General features: G+C 36.7%; 1 protein-coding gene across 1 annotated transcript in view; it reads right to left on the bottom strand.

The window, feature by feature from the left end:
• Positions 1–25,967, bottom strand: part of LOC130830067 (disintegrin and metalloproteinase domain-containing protein 18-like) — an 80,190-nt gene that overhangs the window by 3,208 nt on the left and 51,015 nt on the right. Inside the window, exons 16-19 of the mRNA XM_057696966.1 lie at positions 21,938–22,121; positions 17,781–17,861; positions 8,406–8,520; positions 1,821–1,977 (exon numbers count right to left, since the gene is read on the bottom strand). Of these exons, the coding sequence (XP_057552949.1) occupies positions 1,821–1,977; positions 8,406–8,520; positions 17,781–17,861; positions 21,938–22,121 (537 nt within the window). The remainder of the gene's footprint in view (positions 1–1,820; positions 1,978–8,405; positions 8,521–17,780; positions 17,862–21,937; positions 22,122–25,967) is intronic.

The following is a 25,967-nucleotide window of genomic DNA, read 5'->3' as shown; positions in this document are numbered from 1 at the left end:
AATTTTACACAAAAATTACCTCAAAATGGATCATAGATTTAAATGTGAAATGGAAAGCTATAAATCTTCAAGAAGGCATAGGAGAAAATCTGAGTGACCTTGCGTTTGGTGGTAAGTTTTTAAGTATAACAACAAAAGCATAATCCAAGAAGGAAAATAATGATAAAATTAAAAACTTCCTCAGCAAAAGACACTGTGGTTAGAATGAAAATATGACACATATGTGAAGAAAATATTAGTGATTTTTATACCTGATAAAGGACTTATCTGCAGGATATATAAAGACAGGTGTGGGTATACGTGTGTGTTGTGCACGTGAGTTTATATATCCATCTATTACGAGGATCTAGAAGCAATGAGATCCAAGTAGCAAGGAGCACACCTGGCATCTAGATTTGTTTCTAATATTGTTCTCCAGCTAAAGAAACCAAGAATCCTTGTAGAAATGCCTGCTTCTAGGGCTGTGGCAAGGAACATACAAGATGATTTTGGAACATCTTATAGAGCCCAAAGTGACGAACTGCTCAAAAAACAAAAACATATGGGGTGCATTCAGTCGCTTCCTTTTATAGATTTAAGCATAAAAAGGGAGAAAAATAATCTTACAGGTGTTTTCATGTTTTCAGGAAATTCCTAGTGAACACTACTTCCTCCAGGTAATCAAGGTTGATATCAAGTTATCAATTGGTAGCATTTGTCTTTGATATGATGTGATGAGAATGGCATTCCGTCTCTGTGATCTTCCTACCTAAACCCCACAGCCCCAGCCTAATGCATGATGGAAATAAATATATCGCTAGAAGATGAAAACTTTTTTCCCCATCTGGTGAAAATTATGTTTTCAATGGCTTCTGTAGATACATTTATAGAATAAAAAACAAAGATGGAAGGCCTAATGGTACGCAACCGGGCCTGGTGGGAGAGTTTATAAAGGAACAGTCACGAAGGCTGGGCAGCAGAAATGTTTAGATGTGAAGATGGATTGAGCATGTACATTACTCAGGCTCCCTCAACGATATTACCTGTCAGGCCTTTCTTTGAATTCTCTTTTGCTCTTTTCCTCTGTAAAGGCTCATGATAGGCCAATTATGTCTCTTCCTCTTGCAGTGAATATGATCCATCACTCTCCTGAACGACATGCATGTAATGTGTGTACAACTGAACGTGTCTTCATAAAATGGACCAGTAATAACAGCTTTCAAAGACAGTGTCACTTTGAAGCTAAAATCTTCATTCATGATGTTACATTCTGGGATTAATATGAGGGTTTCATGCCTTCAATGAGTTAAATGTTAGGTCATCAGAAGAGGACACACAAATGTAATAAAATAGTATGTACAAATGTGTAAGAAACTATCTACTTTTAAAGGAATTCTGTAGAGATATTTTAATAGTATTTGACACTACTAAAGAGAGAGAAATATTATGAGGCTCAAGGATTTATTAATGACATTTTTAACACAAATTCTAAATTGGAAAAAAAGCTTTCTCCAAAGGAAACAAACACTCATACTTAATTTAGATCCAACTAGAAAGGAACTTAAAATGACACACCAAATATATGCCTCTCTGACATATTAAGTCCTTAGTACAGTGTGGAATATGCATCAGGAAAACAGTCTAGAGCAGTCAAAATTTTGACTTGCCTTAATATGCTAACAACGAACTCTCGGGGAAACAAAATGGTTAAAATGCCATTTACCTTAGATTTAAAATAGCTCATATTTAATAATAAATATGACAAATTATATAATTATGAATTTATGACACTGGTTAATGACCAGCACAATTTAATATATTCTTTATAAAAGCATATTTACCCCTCATATTCTGTGCTCACTTTGCTGCTTGATCTTCTCATTTCATTTCGCTTCATGACCATAAGGGTGAAAATTACGAAAAAGGGCAGAACAATGTAGAAACTCAAAATAAGCCAGTTCTGATGTGCACTGTAGCCTTTTTTAGCAAAAAATGTAACTAGAAATGAAACATAGAAATCAGTGCATATTCACTGAATATTTGAATACATTTATATTTATTTCACTTTAATCATATGTGTACATATAAAATCATATGCATAATTGAAAATGTAATACTTTGCAAACTCTTATAGGAGAAAATAAAAGGACATTTAAGCTCGTACTCAAAACTACAATGGTACATTTTTCATAGATTTACTAGTCATCTTTTGTGCATATTTGTTTAATTATTATGATACCGCATATATATTTTGAGGTCTGCTTACTACATTCAGCTTATTTATGCCATCATATATTAATATAGTATATCAATATGCTAATATAATGTATTAATATTAATGTATATTAATTATAATCAATATTATTATTTTTACTTTAAGTTATAAATGATAATCAATATTATTGATTTTATTATAAATTAATTATAATGTTAATATATAATTATATATGCCATCATATATTAATATATAATAATATAAAAGGTGATATATTAATAGGGCTTAAGTTAAAAATTTAGCAGTATACTGTGGAAAACCGTCATCTCCCTCCCTCGTCAAGTCACATAGTTTCTCTCCCTGGAGGAAACCATTTTTAAGCGACTCATGTTTCTTCACCTAGTACTTGTATTTTATGCATATGAATAAAACCCGTATCTATACCTATCCTTGTATCTGTATCTACCTACATGTAACGTATGTGTTGTGTGTATTCTCCCCTCTTGTTGACATTCAACAACAGATTTATGCCCTTTCGTTATTTCTCACACTTAAAAAATTGAAGTAGTACACAATTTAGAAAAGTACATAATAAATAAATACATTAACAAAGAATTAGCAAAACCATTCAGATCTCAAAACATACCCTGCTAGAATCCCCAAAGCATCCTCAGGATATTTTCTAATCATCATCCTTCTCCAAAGGTTACAAGTGTATTGATTTCTTTTTTAAAAAATAATTTTATTTATGTATTTATTTGCTGTGCTGGGTCTTCGTTGCTGTGTGTGGGCTGTCTCTAGTTGCAGCGAGCAGGGGCTACTCTTTGTTGCCATGGCAGGCTTTTCATTGTGGTGGCTTCTTTTTTTGGGGAGCACGGGCTCTAGGCAATGCTGGTTTCAGTAGTTGTGGCGCACGGCCTTGGTTGCTCCACTGCATGTGGGATCTTGCTGGCCCAGGGCTCGAACCCATGTCCCCCTCATTGGCAGGTGGATGCTTAACCACTGCGCCACTAGGGAAGCCCCCAGATTATTGCTTATAGTTGTAAAATATTCATTCTCATCACTGCCTACGATATCCTTATATAGAAATAGCAGCTGTTAATGCATTCTATGTCTTATAAGAGTTTGGGTAATTTGCAATTATGGGTGTTAGGAAGAGTGCTGGTATGAATATTATACTACACGTCTCAGTCAACATACGTGTGCATGTCTCTCAGGGAGACGCCCTCGGGAGTGGTGATGCTTACTCATAGCATGTGCCTAAACTGAACACTTGTGACTTTTCCAATAATGTTCCTAAGCGGTTGTAGAAATTACCTTCCCAGTAGCAGTGGTTGCGAGTCTTGGGATATTTGGTGTTTTCATTCTTTTTATTCCTTATACACAATGAAATGCAAACATTATAACTGTACAGATGGATAAGATTTAACAAATGTGGCATACATTTAAAAGATGATCTTTTGTTTTGACTTCTGTGGGTTTTCTTCATTTAATGTAAAATTCTTATCGTGTTTTTGGTAAGTAAATAAAATAAGTTTAACTAACGCCTGAGATCTGACAACAAAATAGTGTGAATCTTGTCTTAGATGTCACTTAAATTTTGTTATTTTAACAGCTTTACTGAGTTATTTTAGACACAAAATACATGCACCTACTTGAGGTGTACAATTCTATAGGTTTTATTATCTGTATATATCTATAAAACCACCACATCCATCAAAAGACAGTTGACCCTTGAACAATGCAGGCGTTAGGGGAATCCACCCCGAGCAGTCTAAAATCCATGTTTAAATCTAGCGTTGGTCCTGCATATCCTAGGTCCCTCCAGAGCCCAGATTCCACCGTATCCCAGTTGCCCTTCCATGGATTCAATCAACCTCAGATGCTGTAGTACTGTGGTATTTATTGAAAAAGCTGTGTATAAGTGGATCTGTGCAGTTCAAATCCATGTAGTCCAAGGCTCAATTGTAGTGAATATATCCATCACCCACAAAAGTTTCTTCCTGCCCATATATAGCGTTGCCATGCTGCCACTGCCCCACACAAGCAACCACTGATTTGATCTGCATTCTCTCACTATCGAATAGTTTGTGTGTTCTACAATGTAACACAGAGTCAGACAGTCTGTATTCATTTCAGTCCTATTTCTTTCACACAGCATAAATGCTGACACCCACCCACATTGGTACTTTTAACAATAGCTTGTTTCTCTTTACTGTTCAACTGTATGCTATTGTTTGGATGTACCACACTTTGTTGATCCATCATCTGTGGATCTGTATTTGTGTTGTTTCCAAATTTCACCTATTACATATAAAGCTGTTATGAACATTTGTATACAAAGTTTTGTATGGGTGAAGGCATGCTATCCTCTTAGGTAAATAGTGAAGTGACTGGATTACATGGTAGGTGAATGTTTACCTTTTTACGTACCTGAAACTGTACAATTTTACATTTCAACAGTAGGGTATGAGATACTGTCATCACATCTTGGCAAAATGTCATGTGGCGAGTCCTTTAAACTTAAACAAATTTTAAAGGCATGTAATGGTATCTAACTGCGATTTTAATTTGCATTTCCTTGATGAACAAGGATGTTGGGCATCTTTACACATGCTTATTTGCCATCCATACATCTCCTTTGATAAAGTGTCCGTTTAAATATTTTACCCATTTTTGTAGGGCTGTTTGTTTTTCATTATTGAGTTTCAAAGATTATATGTTCTGAATATAAAATTTGTATATATTCTGAATATAAATACTTTACTAGGTATACACCTAACAGTGACTTTTGAAGAGCAAAATCTTTTAGTTTTGATGATGTCCAAGTTTTCACCTTTTCTCCTTGGATTGTGCTTTTGGTGTCATATGTAAAGAAATCCCTATTTAATCCAAAGTCACTAAGGTTTTCTTAAATATTTTCTTCTGGAAGTTTTATACATTTAGGCTTCATATTTTGGTCTGTGATCCACTTTGAGTGAATTTTTGTACATAATGTCAGATCATGTACAAAATTCTTTTTTCTTTTGCATGTGGATATATAATTTTTCTAGCACCTTTTGTTGAAAAGACTATCCTTTACTCACTGAATTGCTTTGCACTTTTATGGAAAATCAGTTTTCCATGTATCTGTGGGTCTATTTCCAGTTCTTTATTCTGTCCCATTGATCTACGTGTCTATGTTAATATCAGTGTTACACTGTGTTGATTATTGTAGCTTTGTAGAAAGTTTTGAAATTGGGTGGTGTACTTTCTGTAACACCATTCTTTTTCGAAGTTATTTTGACAACTCTAGGTCCTTTGAAATTCTGTATAAAGTTTATAATCAGCTTGTCAATTTCTGCAAATGAACCTACTGGATGATTTTTATGGGAATTTTCTTGAATGTATGGATAAATTTGGGGAGAACTGCCCTTTTAACAATAGTATCTTCCAATCTATGAATGTAACTGTCTCTCCATTTATTTAAATTTTCTTTCATTTATCTCAGCAATGGTTTGAAGTTTTCAGTGTACACATCGTAATTTTTCACTTATTTCCAAGTATTTTATTTTTTATTCTGTTGTAAATAAAATAAACAATAAAATTGGTTCCTTAATGTCATTGTTGGATTGTCTCTTGTTAGTTCATATAAATACAATTGGTTTGTGTATATTGATCTCATATTCTGCACCCTTACCAAATATTTTGTGGATTCCTTAGGAATTTATGCATATAGGATAATCTTACCTGTACATAAAGACTAATTTTCTTTTTCCTTTTTAATCTATTTGTATGTGGCTTTCTGTTTTTTTGTTTCTTATTTTGGTCTTTCTATACTGACTAGAATCTCTGATATAATATTGAGTAGAAGTAACCTGCCAGCCTCCCCAGCTCCCCCGTCATACACAGCTGTTTGTGGGCACAGTCAGGTCCTGGCTGCTGTCACTGGCCACCACCACCATGGCCACCTGTTGGCAGCCCCTCCAGCCATGCACGTGCATGCTCCCAGCCTGACTCCTGTCACTGGCTTCTACTACAAGGTGCATGCCCAGCGGAGAGAGTATCCAGCCACAGGCGAGCACACTGACATCCAGGGCCCCTGCAGCTGTTCGTCAGATCAGGCTCTGCCTTCTGACACAGGCTGGCATCATCGTGCCTACCTGTAGCTAGCCCTTCCGGGTGTGCACCTGCATGCCCCCAAGCCTGCCCCGCCCCTCCATCACTGCTCTCCCTGCAGTATACCTACCCACCCAGAGGTAGGGCATGAAGCAATAGGAAAGCACACTAATGCTCAGGGCCACTGAAGTGGCCAGTGAGCCTGTAGCTGGCTCGAACCCTTGCTACCTACCCAGCCCTGATCACTACGAGCACGTGTGCAACTGACCTCTGCCACCACATGGGCACCTGCAGTTGGGCCCCACAGCCAAGTGTGGGCACACCACTGTCCCCAGCCACCACTGCTGCCTCAACTTCTCCTTAGCTACCAATCCTGCAGGTGCTGCCTAGAACCCCAACAGACCTTGCAGCCACTACGGACCCACAAAGCGCTCACAAGGACCACACAGTTGATAATATGGACCTCAGTGGCCGGACCCAAAGAGGCAATACATCCCTTTGGACCTGGTATCACCAGGCGCTCCTGCTCTTGGCATCTTGTGCCAGTAGTCCCAGGGTCATAGCACTATTAGATGTGCCTCCATCCGCAGGTGAAAGGATTCCTTTAGGAAATAGTTTATAAAGGCTGGAAGAGGTGACTGCACCTTCAAATGTATGCAAAGCTACCGGAATTATGAAAAGTCAGGGGAAGGTGTCTCCACCAAAGGAATACAGTACATTTACAATAACTGGTGCCAAAAAATGGAGATCTAGGAATTGCTCAACAAAGAATTCAAAGTAATGGTTCTAGAGATGCTCAGAGAACTACAAGGGAACCCAGATAAGCACTTTAACATTGTTCACTTTTAAACATGGTTGTTAATTTTCAGATTGTTGAGTTTCAAAAGTGTTTGGTATATTCTGAATGCCAGTCCTATATGAGATATGTTTTGCAAAGATGTTCTCCCGGTTTCTGGCTTGTTTTTTCATTCTCTGTTTTGTACAAAGCCGAACTTTTAAGTTTTAATCGAGTACAAGTCATCAATTTTTTCTTTGGTGGGTCACGCTTATGGTGCTGTATCTAAGACGCCATTCTCTAAGCTCACCTAGATTTTCTTCTGTTATCTTCCAGGGGATCACACTTTTGTATGTTACATCAGGACTACGATCCATCTTGAGTTAATATTTGAAAGTTGTAAGGTCTGTGCCTAGGATAATTCTTTTGCTTATGGATGTCCAGTTGTTCCAGCAAAATAATACAAACACAAAAATAATTTTACAGATGGATATGTAAGAATAGATTTGGGCCATGTAGCCTAGTAAGAATAAAATACCCATAAAATACAACTTGGATTTATTTTTTTTTTCTGTCTCTCAACTTAGATTGCTTTTGTTTGTTTTTTTGGTTTAATTGCTATGACTACGACTTCCAATACTATGTTGAATAAAAGTGGTGGGCATGGACATCCTTGTCTTGCTCCTGATCTTAGAGGAAAAGCTTCCAGCTTTTAACTATTGAGTATGATGTTAGCTTTGGTTTTGCCATATATGGTCTGTACTGTGTTGAGGTGTAGTCCCTCTATACCCACTTTGTTGACAGTTTTTATCATAAACAGATGTTGAATCAATGAACAGCCACTTGCCTTCATTCATGGAAACAAGAGAAAGTATAAACCTGTACTTCATCACTCAAAATGTGCTTTACTATTATTTCCTATTAAATATGTATACTTATATTTTGTCATATGTTTTTGTCTAAATTTCATTGAGAATAAACACCTTATCCTACAGTTGCTTTTTAAAAACCTCCAAAATTTTTAATAACATGGAATGCAAATGATTTACATAGTGTTCATTCATCCATATTTAGATTTGTTTTGCATTCATGCTATGAAGTTTATTGAAACTAAAGGGTACTATATTCTATCTTAGTAACTGAGTTGATTAAAACTGGGTGTCTTGAGGAAAACACATTACATATATTATTTAACAGTAATTTATTGAAAGCCACTATTCAAGATAACTTTCTTTTTTAATTACTCAGGAGACCACGAAAGGTTTGACTCAGCAGCATATTTCTTCAATTATTTAAAAACGTGTTCTATTTTGTTTGGAAAGCTTAATTTCTACTCACCAGATTTATGATCATTTCCATCATCAAGACTTCCTCCTGGCGAATCAACCTGTAATTCACAATCCGGAGGCCTATAGCCAGGAAGGCAGTGACAATTACCTAAATTATTGCATACCTGAAACAGAAAAATATATAGTCACTATAAATCATGGTAGTCTTTATACGTCATATATAAATACAGTCAAAAGAACAAAATCACTGTTTTTCTAAGTTTATCAAGACTATATAATGTGAGAAATAGGTTAGGAAAAGTAGCGAAAATTTTAGCAACATAATAGTTAATGACAAAATCACTACCCTACATGACAGTATGTTTCTTGCCTTTAATTTATACACATATATATCATGACAAAATTACCATCAATTGACTTGGCCACTTTAATGTATTATCCTAGCCGTTTTTTCAAAATTTCCCTATAACATAAATTTTAGAAAAAATTAACATACTGCGTAGAATCTCTCAGGAACATCAAAGTCAATACAGCTACATTTTGGATGTTTGTGTGTTTGTTTTTCTTATAAAACTTTTTACTGTAAAATAGGATGTACATAAACCCGGTCTTACTGTGGTGTTCATTTCATAATGTATAAAAATATCAAATCACTGTGTTGTACATGTGAAACTAATATACACCTGAAACTAATATAATAGTGTATGTTAATTATAGCTAAATAAAATGTATCAATAATCTACAATCTATAGCTTTGGTTTTGAGATTTTATAAAAAATATTAAGGCTGAAGGCTTAAAACAGATAATTGAACAAAGGAAACCGAAAGATCAGACCAACGATTATAAGTATAGAAAATAAAAACAAAACATGAAAATGTAGCTATGCTTTTTGTTTACTGCTCACAGCAAATTAAAGATAATGCAGCAGCATTTTATATCTTCTAAAATCGATCAATTAAAAATTATAAAATTGAATACAGATAAATTTGGTGAGTTTTGGGTCATTCATATGATGTTGATTAAATCCTACACTAATTTTCTTTTAGGAAAATAGTAAAACAAAGAGTCTCAAATTATGTACTTTTTAAGAACTTTTACTGAGATATCACTGACATACAATAAACTGCATATATTTAAAGTGTACAATTTGATATTTTTTTCCTTATTAGTAATGTATATACGGCAATCCCAATCTCCCAATTCATCCCACCCAAACCTCCCCTCCCAACACCCACCCCCACTTTCCCCACTTGGTGTCCACATGTTTGTTCTCTACATCTGTGTCTCTATTTCTGCCTTGCAAACTGGTTGATCTGTACCATTTTTCTAGATTCCACCTATATGCATTAATATACGATATTTGTTTTTCTCTTTCTGACTTTAAAGTAGGTCCATCTATGTCATACAGAGTCTCTAGGTCCACCTATGCATTTTAAGAACGAAAACTTAAATGTAAAAGTAACTACAAATTTGTATTACCAGATTAAGATAGATAAGCAGTTGAGAAGAAATGAAATGTTTTTTGCAGGAAGATATATTTTTTTTTATATATATATATATTTTTTATTATTATTATTATTTTTTTGGGGGGTACACCAGGTTCAATCAACTGTTTTTATGCACATATCCCCATATTCCCTCCCTTCCTTGACGCCCCCCCCCCTCGAGTCCCCCCCACCCTCCCTGCCCCAGTCCTCTAAGGCATCTTCCATCCTCGAGTTGGACTCCCTTTGTTATACAACAACTTCCCACTGACTATTTTACAGTTGGTAGTATATATGTCTGTGCTACTCTCTCGCTTCTTCTCAGTTTCCCCTTCACCCCCCGCCCCCTCCCATACCTCGAGTTCTCCAGTCCATTCTCTGTATCTGCTTCCTTGTTCTTGTCACTGAGTTCATCAGTACCATTTTTAGATTCCGTATATGTGAGTTAGCATACAATATTTGTCCTTCTCTTTCTGACTTACTTCACTATGTATGACAGATTGTAGTTCTATCCACCTCATTACATATAGCTCCATCTCATCCCTTTTGATAGCTGAGTAATATTCCATTGTATATATATGCCACATCTTCTGTATCCATTCATTTGTTGATGGGCATTTAGGTTGCTTCCATGTCCTGGCTATTGTAAAGAGTGCTGCAATAAACATTATGGTACAAGTTTCTTTTGGGATTGTGGTTTTCTTTGGGTATATGCCCAGGAGTGGGATGACTGGATCATATGGTAGTTCTATTTGTAGTTTTTGAAGGAACCTCCAAATTGTTTTCCATAGTGGCTGTACCAACTTACAGTCCCACCAACAGTGCAGGAGAGTTCCCTTTTCTCCACACCCTCTCCAACATTTGTGGTTTCCAGACTTTGTGATGATGGCCATTCTGATTGGTGTGAAGTGATACCTCATTGTGGCTTTGACTTGCATTTCTCTGATGATGAGTGATGTTGAGCATCTTTTCATGTGTTTGTTGGCCATCTGTATGTCTTCTTTGGAGAAATGTCTATTTAGGTCTTCTGCCCATTTGTGGATTGGGTTATTTGCTTTTTTGGTATGAAGCTTCATGAGCTGCTTGTATATTTTGGAGGTTAATCCTTTGTCCGTTGTTTCATAGGCAATTATTTTTTCCCATTCTGAGGGTTGCCTTTTAGTCTTGTTTATGGTTTCTTTTGCTGTGCAAAAGCTTTTAAGTTTCATGAGGTCCCATTCGTTGATTCTTGATTTTATTTCCATGATTCTAGGAGGTGGGTCAAAAAGGATGTTGCTTTGATGTATGTCAAAGAGTGTTCTGCCTATGTTTTCCTCTAGGAGTTTGATAGTGTCTGGCCTTACATGTAGGTCTTTAATCCATTTGGAGTTTATTTTTGTGTATGGTGTTAGGAAGTGTTCTAATTTCATTCTTTTACATGTTGCTGTCCAATTTTCCCAGCATCACTTATTGAAGAGGCTGTCTTTTTTCCATTGTATACTCGTGCCTCCTTTGTCAAAGATAAGGTGCCCATATGTGTTTGGGCTTCCTTCTGAGTTCTCTATTCTATTCCATTGATCTTCCTTTCTGTTTTTGTGCCAGTACCATACTGTCTTGATCACTATGGCCTTGTAGTATAGTTTGAAGTCAGGAAGCCTGATTCCACCAACTCCATTTTTCCTTCTCAAGATTGCTTTGGCTATTCAGGGTCTTTTGCGTTTCCATACAAATCGTAAGATTTCTTGCTCTAGTTCTGTGAAAAATGCCATTGGTAATTTGATCGGGATTGCATTGAATCTGTAAATTGCTTTGGGTAGTACAGACATTTTCACGATGTTGATTCTTCCAATCCAGGAACATGGTATATCCCTCCATCTGTTTGTGTCATCTTTGATTTCGTTCATCAATGTCTTAAAGTTTTCTGCATACAGATCTTTTGCCTCCTTAGGCAGGTTTATTCCTAGGTATTTGATTCTTTTTGTTGCAATGGTGAATGGGAGAGTTTCCTTAATTTCTCTTTCTGCTCTTCCGTTGTTCGTGTATAGGAATGCAAGAGATTTCTGTGCTTTAATTTTGTATCCTGCTACTTTACTAAACTCATCAATGAGTGCTAGCAGTTTTCTGGTAGAGTCTTTAGGGTTTTCTATATATAATATCATGTCATCTGCAAAGAGTGACAATTTTACTTCTTCTTTTCCAATCTGGATTCCTTTAATTTCTTTTTCTTCTCTGATTGCTGTGGCTAACACTTCCAAAACTATGTTGAATAACAGTGGTGAGAGTGGACACCCTTGTCTTGTTCCTGTTCTTAGAGGGAATTCTTCCAGTTTTTCTCCATTGAGAACAATGTTGGCTTTTGGTTTGTCATATATGGCTTTTATTATGTTGAGGTAATTTCCTTCTATGCCCATTTTCTGGAGAGCTTTTATCATAAATGGATGTTGAACTTTGTCAAAAGCTTTTTCTGCATCTATTGAAATGATCATATGGTTTTTATCCTTCAATTTGTTGATATGATGTATCACGTTGATTGATTTGCGTATATTGAAGAATCCTTGCATCCCAGGGATAAACCCCACTTGATCGTGGTGTATGATTTTTTTAATGTGCTGTTGCAGTCTGTTAGCTAGTATTTTGTTGAGGATTTTTGCATCTATATTCATCAGGGATATTGGTCTGTAGTTTTCTTTTTTTGTGACATCTTTGCCTGGTTTTGGTATCAGGGTGATGGTAGCCTCGTAGAATGAGTTTGGGAGTGCTCCGCCTTCTGCAATATTTTGGAAGAGTTTGAGAAGGATAGGTGTTAACTCTTCTCAAAATGTTTGATAGAATTCGCCTGTGAATCCATCTGGTCCTGGGCTTTTGTGTGTTGGGAGATTTTTAATCACTGCCTCAATTTCTGTACTTGTGATTGGTCTGTTCATGGTTTCTATTTCTTCCTGGTTCAGTCTTGGAAGATTGTATTTTTCTAAGAATGTATCCATTTCTTCCAGGTTATCCAATTGATTGGCATATAGTTGCTTGTAGTAGTCTCTCATGATGTTTTGTATTTCTGAGGTGTCCGTTGTGACTTCTCCTTTTTCGTTTCTAATTCTGTTGATTTGCATCTTCTCTCTTTTTTTCTTGATGAGTCTGGCTAATGGTTTATCAATTTTGTTAATCTTCTCAAAGAACCAGCTTTTAGTTTCATTTATTTTTCTTATGGTTTCTTTCCTTTCTTTTTCATTTATTTCTGCTCTGATCTTTATGATTTCTTTCCTTCTGCTCACTTTGGGGTTTCTTTGTTCTTCTTTCTCTAGTTGTTTGAGGTGTAAGGTTAGGTTGTTTATTCGATCATTTTCTTGTTTCTTAAGGTAGGACTGTATTGAGATAAACTTCCCTCTTAGAACTGCTTTTGCTGCGTCCCATAGGTTTTGGGTTGTTGTGTTTTCGTTGTCATTTGTTTCTAGATATTTTTTGATTTCCTCTTTGATTTCTGTAGTGATTCCTTGGTTGTTTAAGAGTGAATTGTTTAGCCTCCATGTGTTTGTATTTTTTGCAGTTTTTTTCCTGTAATTGATATCTAGTCTCATGGCGTTGTGGTCTGAGAAGATGCTTGATATGATTTCAATTTTCTTGAATTTGCTGAGGTTTGATTTGTGACCCAAGATGTGATCTATCCTGGAAAATGTTCCGTGTGCACTTGAGAAGAAAGTGTAGTCTGTCGTTTTTGGATGGAATGTCCTATAAATATCAATTAAGTCAAGATGGTCTAATGTGTCATTTAAAGCTTGTGTGTCTTTATTTATTTTCTGTTTGGATGATCTGTCTATTGATGTAAGTGGGGTGTTCAAGTCTCCCACTATTATTGTGTTACTGTTGATGTCCCCTTTTATAGCTGTTAGCATTTGCCTTATGTATTGAGGTGCTCCTATATTGGGGGCATAGATATTTACCACTGTGATATGTTCTTCTTGAATGGATCCCTTGATCATTATGTAGTGCCCTTCCTTGTCTCTTTTAATAGTCTTTACTTTCAAGTCTAATTTGTCTGATATGAGTATTGCTACTCCAGCTTTCTTTTGACTTCCATTTGCATGGAATATCTTTTTCCATCCCTTTACTTTCAGTCTGTATGTATCCCTTGGTCTGAAGTGGGTCTCTTGTAGGCAGCATATAGAAGGGTCTTGTTTTTGTATCCATTCAGCCAGTCTGTGTCTTTTGGTTGGAGCATTTAATCCATTTACATTTAAAGTGATTATTGACATGTGTGTTCCAATGACCATTTTCTTAATTGTTTTGGGTTTGTATTTGTAGGTGTTTTCCTTTTCTTGTGTTTCCTACTTAGAGAAGTTCCTTTAGCACTTGTTGTAAGGCTGGTTTGGTGGTGCTGAATTCTCTTAACTTTTGCTTGTCTGGAAAGCTTTTGATTTCTCCCTCAAATCTGAATGAGATTCTTGCTGGGTAGAGTATTCTTGGCTGTAGGTTTCTCTCTTTCAGGACTTTCAGTATATCCTGCCATTCCCTTCTGGCCTGCAGAGTTTCTGTAGAAAGGTCAGCTGTTATCCTGATGGGTTTTCCCTTATATGTTGTTTGTTGCTTTTCTCTTGCTGCTTTTAATATTTTTTCTTTGTGTTTAATTGTCATTAGTTTGATTAATATGTGCCTTGGTGTATTTCTCTTTGGGTTTATTCTGTATGGGACTCTCTGTGCTTCTTGGACTTGGTGAATTATTTCCTTTCCCATGTTGGGGAAGTTTTCCACTAGAACCTCTTCAAATATTTTCACAGACCCTTTCTTGTTTTCTTCTTCTTCTGGGATGCCTATAATTCGAATGTTGGTACGTTTAAGGTTATCACTGAAGTCTCTGAGGCTGTCTTCTAGTCTTTTTATTTTTTTTTCTTTTTCCTGCTCTGTGGCGTTTATTTCTCCCATTCTATCTTCCAACTCACTTATTCGTTCTTCTGCCTCAGTCATTCTGCTGGTTATAGCATCTAGAGTATTTTTAATTTCAGTTATTTTGTTATCTATTGCTGTTTGTTTTTCTGAGTTCTTATGAACTGTTTCTTGTACTTTCTCTATTTTGTTATCGAGATTTTGTATCATTTTTACTATCATTACTCTAAATTCTTTTTCAGGCATTTTTCCTATTTCCTCCTCATTTATTTGGTCTTGTGGGTTTTTTTCCTGCTCCTTTGCCTGCATGGGGTTTCTTTGTTTCCTCATGGTTGTCCAAGCTTTTGGGGTTGCTTGTCCTGGTGATAGAGGTGTTTATAGAAGACTGTCCAAGCCTCAGACTAATGTCCAAGTATTAGATTAAACGAATATTCAGTCTAGGAAACACATACATGTATAAGACACACAATTATTGAATCCGTTAGGACATAAGGCTCTAGAAAGACCTGACAGAACCCCAGTGTGCTATCAGATATTCAAAGAGAAACCCAGCAGAAATTGACAACTGAAACAGAACAAATCAGAGACAAAAGCAAAAGCAAACAAACAACAAATAACACCCTACACATACAAACATCAATCCAGGGAGATTTTGTAAGCTAGGATCAAATATAGAAATGAGCTGGAGTACCACCAGAGAGAATGGAGATTCTCAGAATGTAATTAGACAACTGTACTAAGAACTAAGATAAAGACAAAAGCCTAATATTAATACCAAGGCAGTGCATCATCTGGAGAATAGAGCAAGGAGTCTGAGCAGCCCGATAGTGTTGCTTATAAGTATGTTAAGATAAAATACACTTAAAATGGCTGGAAGAAAGGGGAACAGAAGAGCGTAATGTGGTTGGAAATATGCAAAGAAAAAGAAAGGAATAGAAGTGTATAAAAGAAAGGGATGAAAGGAAAGTATGAAAGATATTTTGTCCGTACTACCAAAAACTTAGCTAGATATAGAAGTATATAAAAAGGCAAAAAAAAAAAAAAAAAAAAAGAATAAAAAATATCCTTAAAAAATTATGTTGTAAAACTTGTAGATCCCTTAGGGCTAAGATCGTATTTAATAAATAAAAAAAATAAAAAAAAAAAGAATAAAAAATATCCTTAAAAAATTATGTAGTAAAACTTGTAGATCCCTTAGGGCTAAGATCGTATTTAATAAATCAAAAAAAAAAAAAAAAAAAAGAGAGAGAGAGAAAGAAAAAAAGAAAAAAAATCCAGAACTGATCCCAGAATGGACCAGTTCAATAGGTATTGATACTACTATTTCTGTTTCCTTAGCGTCTCAGCTGTAAGTGTCCTTCTCCTTGCCTTGGGTTTTTTTTTTTTTGCGTTATTCTGTGACCAGCAGAGGTTCTTTTATTGTTTGTCTGTAAGCCTCGGTGTGTGGGGAGGGAGAGGGTACAATAGTGGCTCCTTCTCCTGGGAGTGAGTGAGCAGTGGCGCACTGTTGTTTCAGTCAGGCTTGGAGGTGCCTGTTGCAGAGGGCGCTGGTGGCTCAGGCGTACACAGAAAGTCTTAGAGTTGGGCCTCTCTCGGGGTTTTTTCTTTTTGATGCTGGTTTTTTTTTTCTCTCGGCAGCCTCCCTGCTGCTGGCGTTGCAAGGAGTTTTAATCTAGCCCCGCCCGAGCGCCTGAGGGTGCTTGTTATCCCTGAGCGCCTTAGGTGGCCCGCAGGGCGTCTCTCCACTGCCTGTTGCAGAGGCACCGAAAGAGAGGGAGAGGCTATGCGCGCGGCTCCTCCCCCCCGCCCGGGAGCCTGCAGCCTCCAGCCGCCATCATGGCCGGGCAGCTCTCAGGGACCGGCACTCCTCTCCGCGGACCTCCTCCCTCCTGTCCTCTCGGTCCGTCGCCCTACCGGCAACAATGTTTCTCACCCTGAACCAGCTCTCCGGTTCCCACGCTCCCGCTCCCGGACCCTCCGTTCAGCCGCGGATCGATGTCTCGGTCCGGGAACGCTGAGCTGCGCTGCGGACCCTCCGTATGTTTCTCACTCCCTCCCGTCTGTCACAGCTCCGCCGCTTCACCCTCTTTGAGCCGTCGTAGATGCCTCCCTACCGGCTATGTCGGGCTCCCCGCAGCCCTTTCTGGTGTCCGAGGCCGTCTGCTGGTGTTCAGCTGGTTCTCTGTGGGAATGACTGCGTCCTTCCGTGCATTCCCAATGCATCTGTGGAGAGGGATGCACTCCACGTCTCTCTACTTCACCGCCATCTTTTTCTCCAGGAAGATATATTTTTTATTAGAAACTTCTTCATAAGAACATCAAAAATTCACTAACATGTTTTTTAAGTATGCTTTCTGTAAAATATTATATAGCCATAAATTTTATTTATTTATTTATTTTTATTTTTTGGCTGTGTTGAGTCTTCCTTGCTGCGCATGGACTTTCTCTAGTTGCGGCCAGCATGGGCTACTCTTCGTTGTGGTGCACGGGCTTCTCAGTGCGGTCATTTCCCTTATTGAGGAGCATGGGCTCTAGGCACATGGGCTTCAGTAGTTGCAGCACACGTGTTCAGTAGCTGTGGCTCTCAGGCTGTAGAGTTCAGGCTCAGTAGTTGTGGCGCACAGACTTAGTTGTTCCTCAGCATGTGGGATCTTCCTAGACCAGGGATTGAACCCGTGTCCCCTGCATTGGCAGGCGGATTCTTAACCACTGTGTCACCAGGGAAGACCCCCATAAATTTTAATTATGAAGAGTTTGAGGGAGAACAAATATGTTCACAATATAAGTAAAATATGCATTTTTCCATGAGAAAATAATAAATGTTTTTTATTTAAACGTTACTAATTCATAAGTTGTGAGTGCTTACAATAAATTCAGTACACATATAGTGCAATTCACTTAATAGTCTTTGGATCAGTTGGAAATCAGCTGATTTTCTTTATATGAGTTAGCTATTCCTAGGTAAGGTCTGTTTTAAAAAAAAACAACCTAGATGTTCAATTCTCCCAAACAGGATAGATTTTTACTTTGAATTACCCACAAAAATAACATGAAATTTAGAACTACAAAAACAAAAGTAACATACCCCATTTCCTCTGCATTTTGTAGTGGCATTACAATTATACTCCACTAGAGGAACTTCTTTGCAGGTTTGATTTATACAATACTAAAACAAAACAAACAATACTTCATAATTATTCACAAATTTGATATGAGGAAAGAATTGGCTATTTGTCTAAAGATGCTCTTCTTGAGGCTTTTTATTATGTATTACTCTGATTTTGGTACAAAGATTCTGGCAATCCAATACAAGAATCTAAACAATAATAACTTTAAGGAAAAAAACCCTGAGAGTGTTTGCCTTAACCTGGTTTATGTAATAATCTCATATAATTTTGGTTTTGATACTTGCAATAGGGAATTGAGTTGAGAGTCACCATCAGGGGAGTTAATGCTATTTTATAAATAATTGGTTAGATTAATATTAATGATTTGTCCCCTCAAAAACTGGAATATCATTTATTAATTTAGTTTGGGTTTCAAATATAAATTAATATTTTGGATTGTAAATTATCCTGAATCCCTGTTATAATATTTATCCGAATAATCCAGAAAGAGAAATATTTTAACTTAACTTGTATTCACTGCAAAACCATTCTTATGTCAAAGTGGGTAATCCAGTGGTAACGTAGTCACTTTTTCCCTCATTTACTTTCTTCTATCTTTTACACTAGGCTCCTAGCTTATGTTCTTTTGACTTCTTTAAAAATATCAGCGTAACATGTGATATCATGAAAATAAGAATATATAAAATAAGAGTAAAAATTAGCTTTTTGCAATTATTTCCTTAAAATTAATATACAGCCAATGAGCAAACAATGTTATATATGTCAGTCCAGTTTTGCCCTTTCTCTTCAATATAATACTAGAAGTTCTAGCCAGAGCACTCAGGCAAGAAAAAAATAAAAGGCTTATATATTGTAAAGAAAGAAGTAAAATTCTCTTTGCAGATGATATGACTTTATATGTCAGCTCTAAAGACTCCATATAAAAAAAAAAGCCTGTTAGAACTAATCAAAGAATTCAGTAAAGTTGCAGGATAAAATATTAACATACAAAAACCAAATACATTTCTTTAACAACAAACATTCTAAAAAGGAAATTAAGAAAACAATTCAGTATAGAATAGCATCCACTCTTATCAGACAACTAAAATTAATCAAGGAGCATACACTGAAAACTAAAAAGAAATACTGAAAAAAAATTTTTTTAAATATAAAAATAGAAAACTATCTTGTGTTCATGGACTGGAAGATATAATATTGTTATGGTATCAATACTATCCAAAGCATCTATAAATTCAATGCAACCTATCAAAATTTCAGACACATTTTTTTTTTCATAAATCGAAAAACCCATCCTAAATTGCACATGGAATCTCAAGAGACTCTATATAACCCAAATAGTCTTAAAAAAGAACAAAGTTGGAGGACTCACACTTCCTGATTTCAAAACTTACTATACACTTACAGCAATGAAAACCATGTGGTTCTGGCATAAATTCAGCCAAATTGGCTAATGGAATAGACTACATATGGTCAAGTGAATGTACTTAATGCCACTGAACTGTACACCTGAAAATGGTTAAAAGTGTAAATTTTATGTTATGTATATTTTATCAAATTTAAAGAGTAAAAAAAAAAAAAAAAAACCTTGCACAGAGGTGTTTGGCACTCTTAAGTCTCCTAGATAGTCACGATCAAAGTCTCTGGCAATTTTGAACCATTTTCCAAAATTCTCCACCTAAATTTAATCACTTGTGCTTCTTCATTTCTATCAAGCTACACCAGCTAACACAGAATAAGGGAAAATGTACTATCTTTACAAACCGTAGTTTTTCATATGAATATAGACTTCTCAAATACCATTAATGTATTCCCATATATTGTTTTTTAGATGATCTGGATGAAATAGAACTATAATTTCAAAGAAAAAAATCACATGGTTATATCAACTGACACAGAAAAAATATTTGACTACATTCAACACCTATTTATAATGAAAAAAATCTGAGCGAACAAGAAACAGAAGGGAACTTCCTCAAGTGGCTAAGGGTTGGTCATATACAGCCAATAAAGTAGCTGATGGTAAATGACTGGAAGTTTTCCCCTAAGATCAGGAAGAAAGCAAGGGCGTCCACTCTCAAGACTACTATTTAACATAGTACATGAAGTTCTAGCCAGTGCAATAAGCAAGGGAAAAAAAAGACATAAAAGTAAAAAACAAAAAACAAAAAAACACTGTCTTTACTTGAAGATGAAGTAATTGTCTACATACAAAATTATAAGGACTCTACCAAAAAAAAAAGTTTTAGAGCTAATAAAATAACTCAGCAAGGTTTTAGGTACAAATTCAACACATAAAAATTACATTTCCATAAACATGTGAAAGGTGAAATTAAAAACACAATATCACTTATACTTACTCCAAAGTGAATAAAATGCTGAGATACAAGTCTAACAAAAGATGTACAACTTCTATATCCTGAAAATTATAAAATGCTGATAAAAGAAATCAATGAGTACTTATAATTGAAGAGGCTTGGGATAGGAAGTTTCAATATAGTAAAGATATTAGTTTTTCCCAAATTAAACTATAGTTTTAACACAATTCTTATTAAATTTCTGAAAAGTATTTTGTTGTCTCATATAAGTTTACTTTAGAATTTACATATAAAGGTGCAGGACCTAGGAGAGCTAAAACTATATTTTGAAAGAAAAATAAAATAAGACTTACTCTGCTTGTTATTAAAGCTTACTAAATTGCTAAAGTAATCAAGAGAATATGATATTGGTGGATGGATAGACATGCAGATTAATTTAACAATCTAGACAACCATAAAACAGACCCACAAAAATATCCCCCATTTATTTTTGACAAAAGTATAAAAAAATGAACCTCAACCTAAACCTCACGCATTATAAAATAAACTTAAAATAAAACATACAAGTGTAAAACACAATATTATACATTAAAACAAAAAAAACTGGGAGAATATCTTCACGACTTAGGGTTAGATGAAGGGTTATTAGACTTGACACCAAAAGCATGCTCTATGAAAGGAAAAATCGATAAACTGACATCATGATAATCAAAAGCTTTTGCTCTGTTAAAGTCCGTGAAGAGGATTTTTTTTTTTAATAAAAGCTATAGGAGAAACTATTTGCTTTTCCATATGAGCTCCTCCGTCACCAGCAAGCAAACTGAGAAGGTGAGAGAGAGAGAGAATACAAAACAGAAGTCACTGTCTTTCTTACACTGATCTTATAAATGATACTCTATAACCCTGCCACGTTCTCCTTCTTAGAAGCCAGTCATGGTATATCCAGCGCACACACAAAGGAAGAGGATTACCCAGGCGAGTGAATACCAGGAAGCGGGAGTGCTGGAGCATTTTGGAAGCTGCCGACCACAAGAAGCAAGTTTCCAAGGGAACAGAATTGCTGAACGCAGATATAAGAACTGGCTAACTGATTAACCATTTTAAGGTTCTGTTTTATTTTTAATCCAGCAAGTAAGTACTAAATGCAATTTACATGAAACACACTGATTTACAACTGCTGCATTAAACCTCAGACGCCTTGTATTTTCTGGAAGGTGTGCACTCATACTTCCAGACTGACTCACTAAGCCTCTGAACCGTTTCTGCCCTCCCTTTATTTTCTGACTACATGAATAGCACGGCATGGACACGCCGACATAAGCTTGTACATCGCTATAACTGTGCTCTCCCAGCGCAGACTTCTTCTTTGGTTCTTCCCAACTTCTCACACTTATATTTTGACCATACACCTAAGCAGATGATTGAAGAAGTATGAAAGCTCAATGATGTTTCTTTGTGAAGCAGGAAAAATTAAAAACTCAAAATTAGAATGTTATGATTCAAAGCTATCAGAATTTTAAAATCTAAAAACAAAACAAAACAAAACACACCTGTCAGGTAGGAGAATCTTGTGCTTAAAAACACATCTTCTCACATTAGGACTGATGACAGATTAATCCAAAAATCAATGGTATTGGATAACTGAGGCTTAGTTTAATTTTCTTTTCAATATTGTATGGGAAATAAGCGGCAGTACCAGGTTCAAATCCATTCTGTATGACTGCGATAGTCATCATGGAATACAGTATCTGATAACTACGTAATTTAACAGATAAATATAAGAGAACGTGTTTTGTTACCATTTGTGGACCACACACAGTGCCATCAGCCACATAGGCATAATCTCTTCCACCTGATCTCACCGATGACCTGGCAGTTATGCATACACGTCCTTGAGTATATGAGTAAATTGCAGCTCGAACATCACTTTTATAAGTATTATTATTTGGCCAAACACAAGCTAATTTTCCACAAAGAACGTCTCTGGGAAGGGAGAGCAAAAAATGTCTTATCATTTTGTCTTTTAATGAAACAAACTTTTAAATAAGTATTCTATTATGTAAGTGGTGACTTAAATGTTGTTTGATAGTAAAAAACCAGAAAAATGCCACAATGACATTGTTTCATGGTGCACAACTGAATGGGGTACAATTAATTAGCACTGTAGCAGAACTGAAAACTACACACTGAACTTAAATGGTCAGACATGCCTTCATTTCCTATTTCAGAACTCAATTTTGTTATCTAGCCTCATTGTACTTTATCACATTCTTTGGGAAAATTCACCACCTGCTCCCATGTTGATAAAGCTTGGCCAGTCTGCACATTGTTACCCAACATTTGTTGAGAATGGCGGATGACATTTATTTACACTTTGTGCATCTTTGGAGCCTTTTCTGATTATGCTCATGGTACCTGCCATGATCTTTAGTTGGTAAGTCTCTTTAGTATACAGACTCTCCATTTCAATCCCAGGATTCTTCAGTCCAGGATTCTGCACTCCTCTCTTGAGAATTCAGACACTTTTAGATTCCATTTTGGCATAAGCATACCAAAATTTATCCTATAAAAAGCTTATTTAGCTATTTATCAAAATAATTTATCATTGGGTAGAATACTGGCTTGTCTAAGAGACTTCTAATATTCCTAGCTTATGCCTTGTTCTTGGAATCACTCAAATCTATCCATTCTCATCCTGAATGGAAACGATTCTTAGTTATTGATATGTGCCTGTTCAGCATGCCATTATTATCTCTCCAAAAGTCTTCCCTTTGGAAATTTCATCCATTTGTCCTAAAAGACCATAGTGGGGCTCTTTAAAATCACAGGGATTAGCTTAATGGCATCAAGAAGTGAAAATTGAAATGAGAGTGGGATTCAATACCCAAAACTCTTTCCAAGTTTTTCTCCCCTCCAGCCTAATTATTCTAGTTTCTCAGATGGAAATAATTCTTTTGATTGTTGCCCTATTCTCCTTCTATGGAATATATCTTAAACCAACTTTGCATGGTAGGTCTTTTTCCAGTCTGACTATTGAAATACAAACTCTTCCTCCAAAGTCCGTTCTCTCAAAATTTGTATTTGTGGTTCAATTCTTGGAACTGGCACAGTCTGCTGAATGTAGATGAATTAAGCTATTGAATTCCAGTCTCATCTAGTGATTTTCTTTTCGGAAAATTCATGTACTATTATCATTTCAGATGAAGTCCAGATAAGTCATGCTTTCTCTGTTTTATTTTACCTAGCATACTGCCCAACATTCATCACAAATGTCAGGATTTCCATCTTTTTTAAAGCTAACTATTCCATTGCATGTATTCCACATTTTTGATCCATCCATCTGTTGATAGACACTTATTGTTTCTAATGTTTGACTATTGATGGATCATATAATAGTTCTATCTTTAATTTCCATACTGTTTTCCATAGTGGTTGTACCAGCTTACATTCCCACAGTATACAAGTGTTCCCTTTTCTTCACATCCTCACCAGCATTTGTTAGCTCTTGTCTTTTGTTGATGGCCATCCTAACAAGTGTGAGGTGATATCTCATTGTGGTTTTGACTTGCATAGTCCTAATCATTAGTGATTTTAACTACCTTTCCATGTACTTGTTGGCATTTGTATTTTTTTTGGCGGGGGATGTCTATTTGGGTCCTTTCCCCATTTTTATAAAGGTTATCATTATTATTTTAAAACTATTTTTTGTTATTGATATGTAAGAGTTCCTTGTATGTTTTGGATATTAACCCCTTATTAGATACATGGTTCACAAATATTTTCTCCCATTCCATAGTTTGCCCTTCCATTTGTGGATGGTTTCCAGTGTTAAGCAGAAGCTTTTTAGTTTGATATAGTCCTAGTTGTCTAATTTTTCTTTTGTTGCTTTTGCCTTTGGTGCCAATCCAAAAATACATTGCCAAGACCAATGTCAAGAAGCCTATCTCCAGAGATAGGATTAAGATGGCAGAATAGAAGGACATGCGCTCACTCCCTCTTGCAAGAGCACCGGAATTACAACTAACTGCTGAATAATCATCCACAGAAAGACACTGGAACTCACCAAAAAAGACACCCCACATCCAGAGACAAAGGAGAAGCCGCAATGAGATGGTAGGAGGGGCGCAATTGCATTAAAATCAAATCCCATTAATGCTGGGTGGGTGACTCAGAAACTGGAGAACAGTCATACTTCAGAAGTCCATCCACTAAAGTGAGGGTTCTGAGCCCCATGTTAAGCTTCCCAACCTGGGAGTCCAGCAACGGGAGGAGGAATCTCTAGAGAATCAGACTTTGAAAGCCAGGGGAATTTGATTGCAGGACCTCCACAGGACTGGGGAAAACAGAGACTCCACTCTTGGAGGGCACAGAAAAAAGTGTGCTCACCAGGACCCAGGGGGAAGGAGCAATGACCCCATAGGAGACTGAACCAGACCTACCTGCTGGTGTTGGAGGGTTGCCTGCAGAGGTGGGGGGCAGCTGTGGCTCACCGAGGAGACAGGGGCACTGGCAGCAGGGGTTCTGGGAAGTGCTCATTGGTGTGAGCACTTCCAGGGGGTCTGCCATTAGCTCTACCAAAGAGCCTGTAAGCTCCAGTGCTAAGTAGCCTCAGGTCAAACAACCAACAAGGTGTGAACACAGCCCCACCCATTAGCAGACAAGCAGATTAAAGTTTTACTGAGCTCTGCCCACCCAGCCCTACCCACCATCAGTCCCTCCCATCAGGAAGCATGCATAAGCCTCCTAGACAGCTTCCTCCACAAAAGGGCAGACAGCAGTATCAAGCAGTATCAGTAGTATTCCATCTTGTGGAACTGAAAACCACAGCCACAGAAAGATAGAGAAAATGAAAAAGCAGAGGACTTTGTACCAGATGAAGGGACAGGATAAAAGCCCCCCAAAAACAACTAAATGAAGAGGAGATAGGCACCCTTCCAGAAAAAGAATTCAGAATGATGATGGTGAAGATGATCCAGGACTTTGAAAAAAGACTGGATGCAAAGATTGAAAAGTTTGCCAAAGACCTAGAAGAATTAAAGAGCAAACAAACAGAGATATGCAACACAATAACTGAAATGAAAAATACACTAGAAGGAACCAATAGCAGATTAACTGAGGCAGAAGGGTGAATAAGTGACCTGGAAGACAGAATGGTGAAAATCACTGATGCGGAATAAAATAGGGAAAAAAGGATGAAAAGAACTGAAGACAGCCTAAGACGAGACCTCTGGGACAACGTTAAACGCACCAACATTCGCATTATAGGGGTCCCAGAAGGAGAAGAGAGAAAGGACCTGAGAAAATATTGGAAGAGATTATAGCCAAAAAATTCCCTAACATAGGAAAGGAAATAGCTACCCAAGTCCAGGAAGCACAGAGAGTCCCAGGCAGGATAAACCCAAGGAGAAACATGCCAAGACATATAGCAGTCAAATTGACAAAAGTTAAAGACAGAGAAAAGTTATTAAAAGCAACAAGGGAAAAACGACAAATAACATACAAGGGAACTCCCATAAGGTTAACAGCTGATTTCTCAGCAGAAACCCTGCAAGCCAGAAGGGAGTGGCATGATATATTTCAAGTGATGACAGGGAAGAACCTACAGGCAAGAATACTCTACCCAGCAAGGATCTCATTCAGATTCGATAGAGAAATCAAAAGCTTTACAGACAAGCAACAGTTAAGACAATTCAGCACCACCAAATCAGCTCTACAACAAATGCTAAAGGAACTTCTCTAAGTGGGAAACATAAGAGAAGAAAAGGACCTACAAAAACAAAAACAAAACAATTAAGAAAATGGTACTAGGAACATACACATCAATAATGA

This window comes from Hippopotamus amphibius, chromosome 10 (assembly GCF_030028045.1).
Source record: "Hippopotamus amphibius kiboko isolate mHipAmp2 chromosome 10, mHipAmp2.hap2, whole genome shotgun sequence".
Taxonomy (NCBI): domain Eukaryota; kingdom Metazoa; phylum Chordata; class Mammalia; order Artiodactyla; family Hippopotamidae; genus Hippopotamus; species Hippopotamus amphibius.
This window is presented reverse-complemented; position numbering and strand designations above follow the sequence as displayed.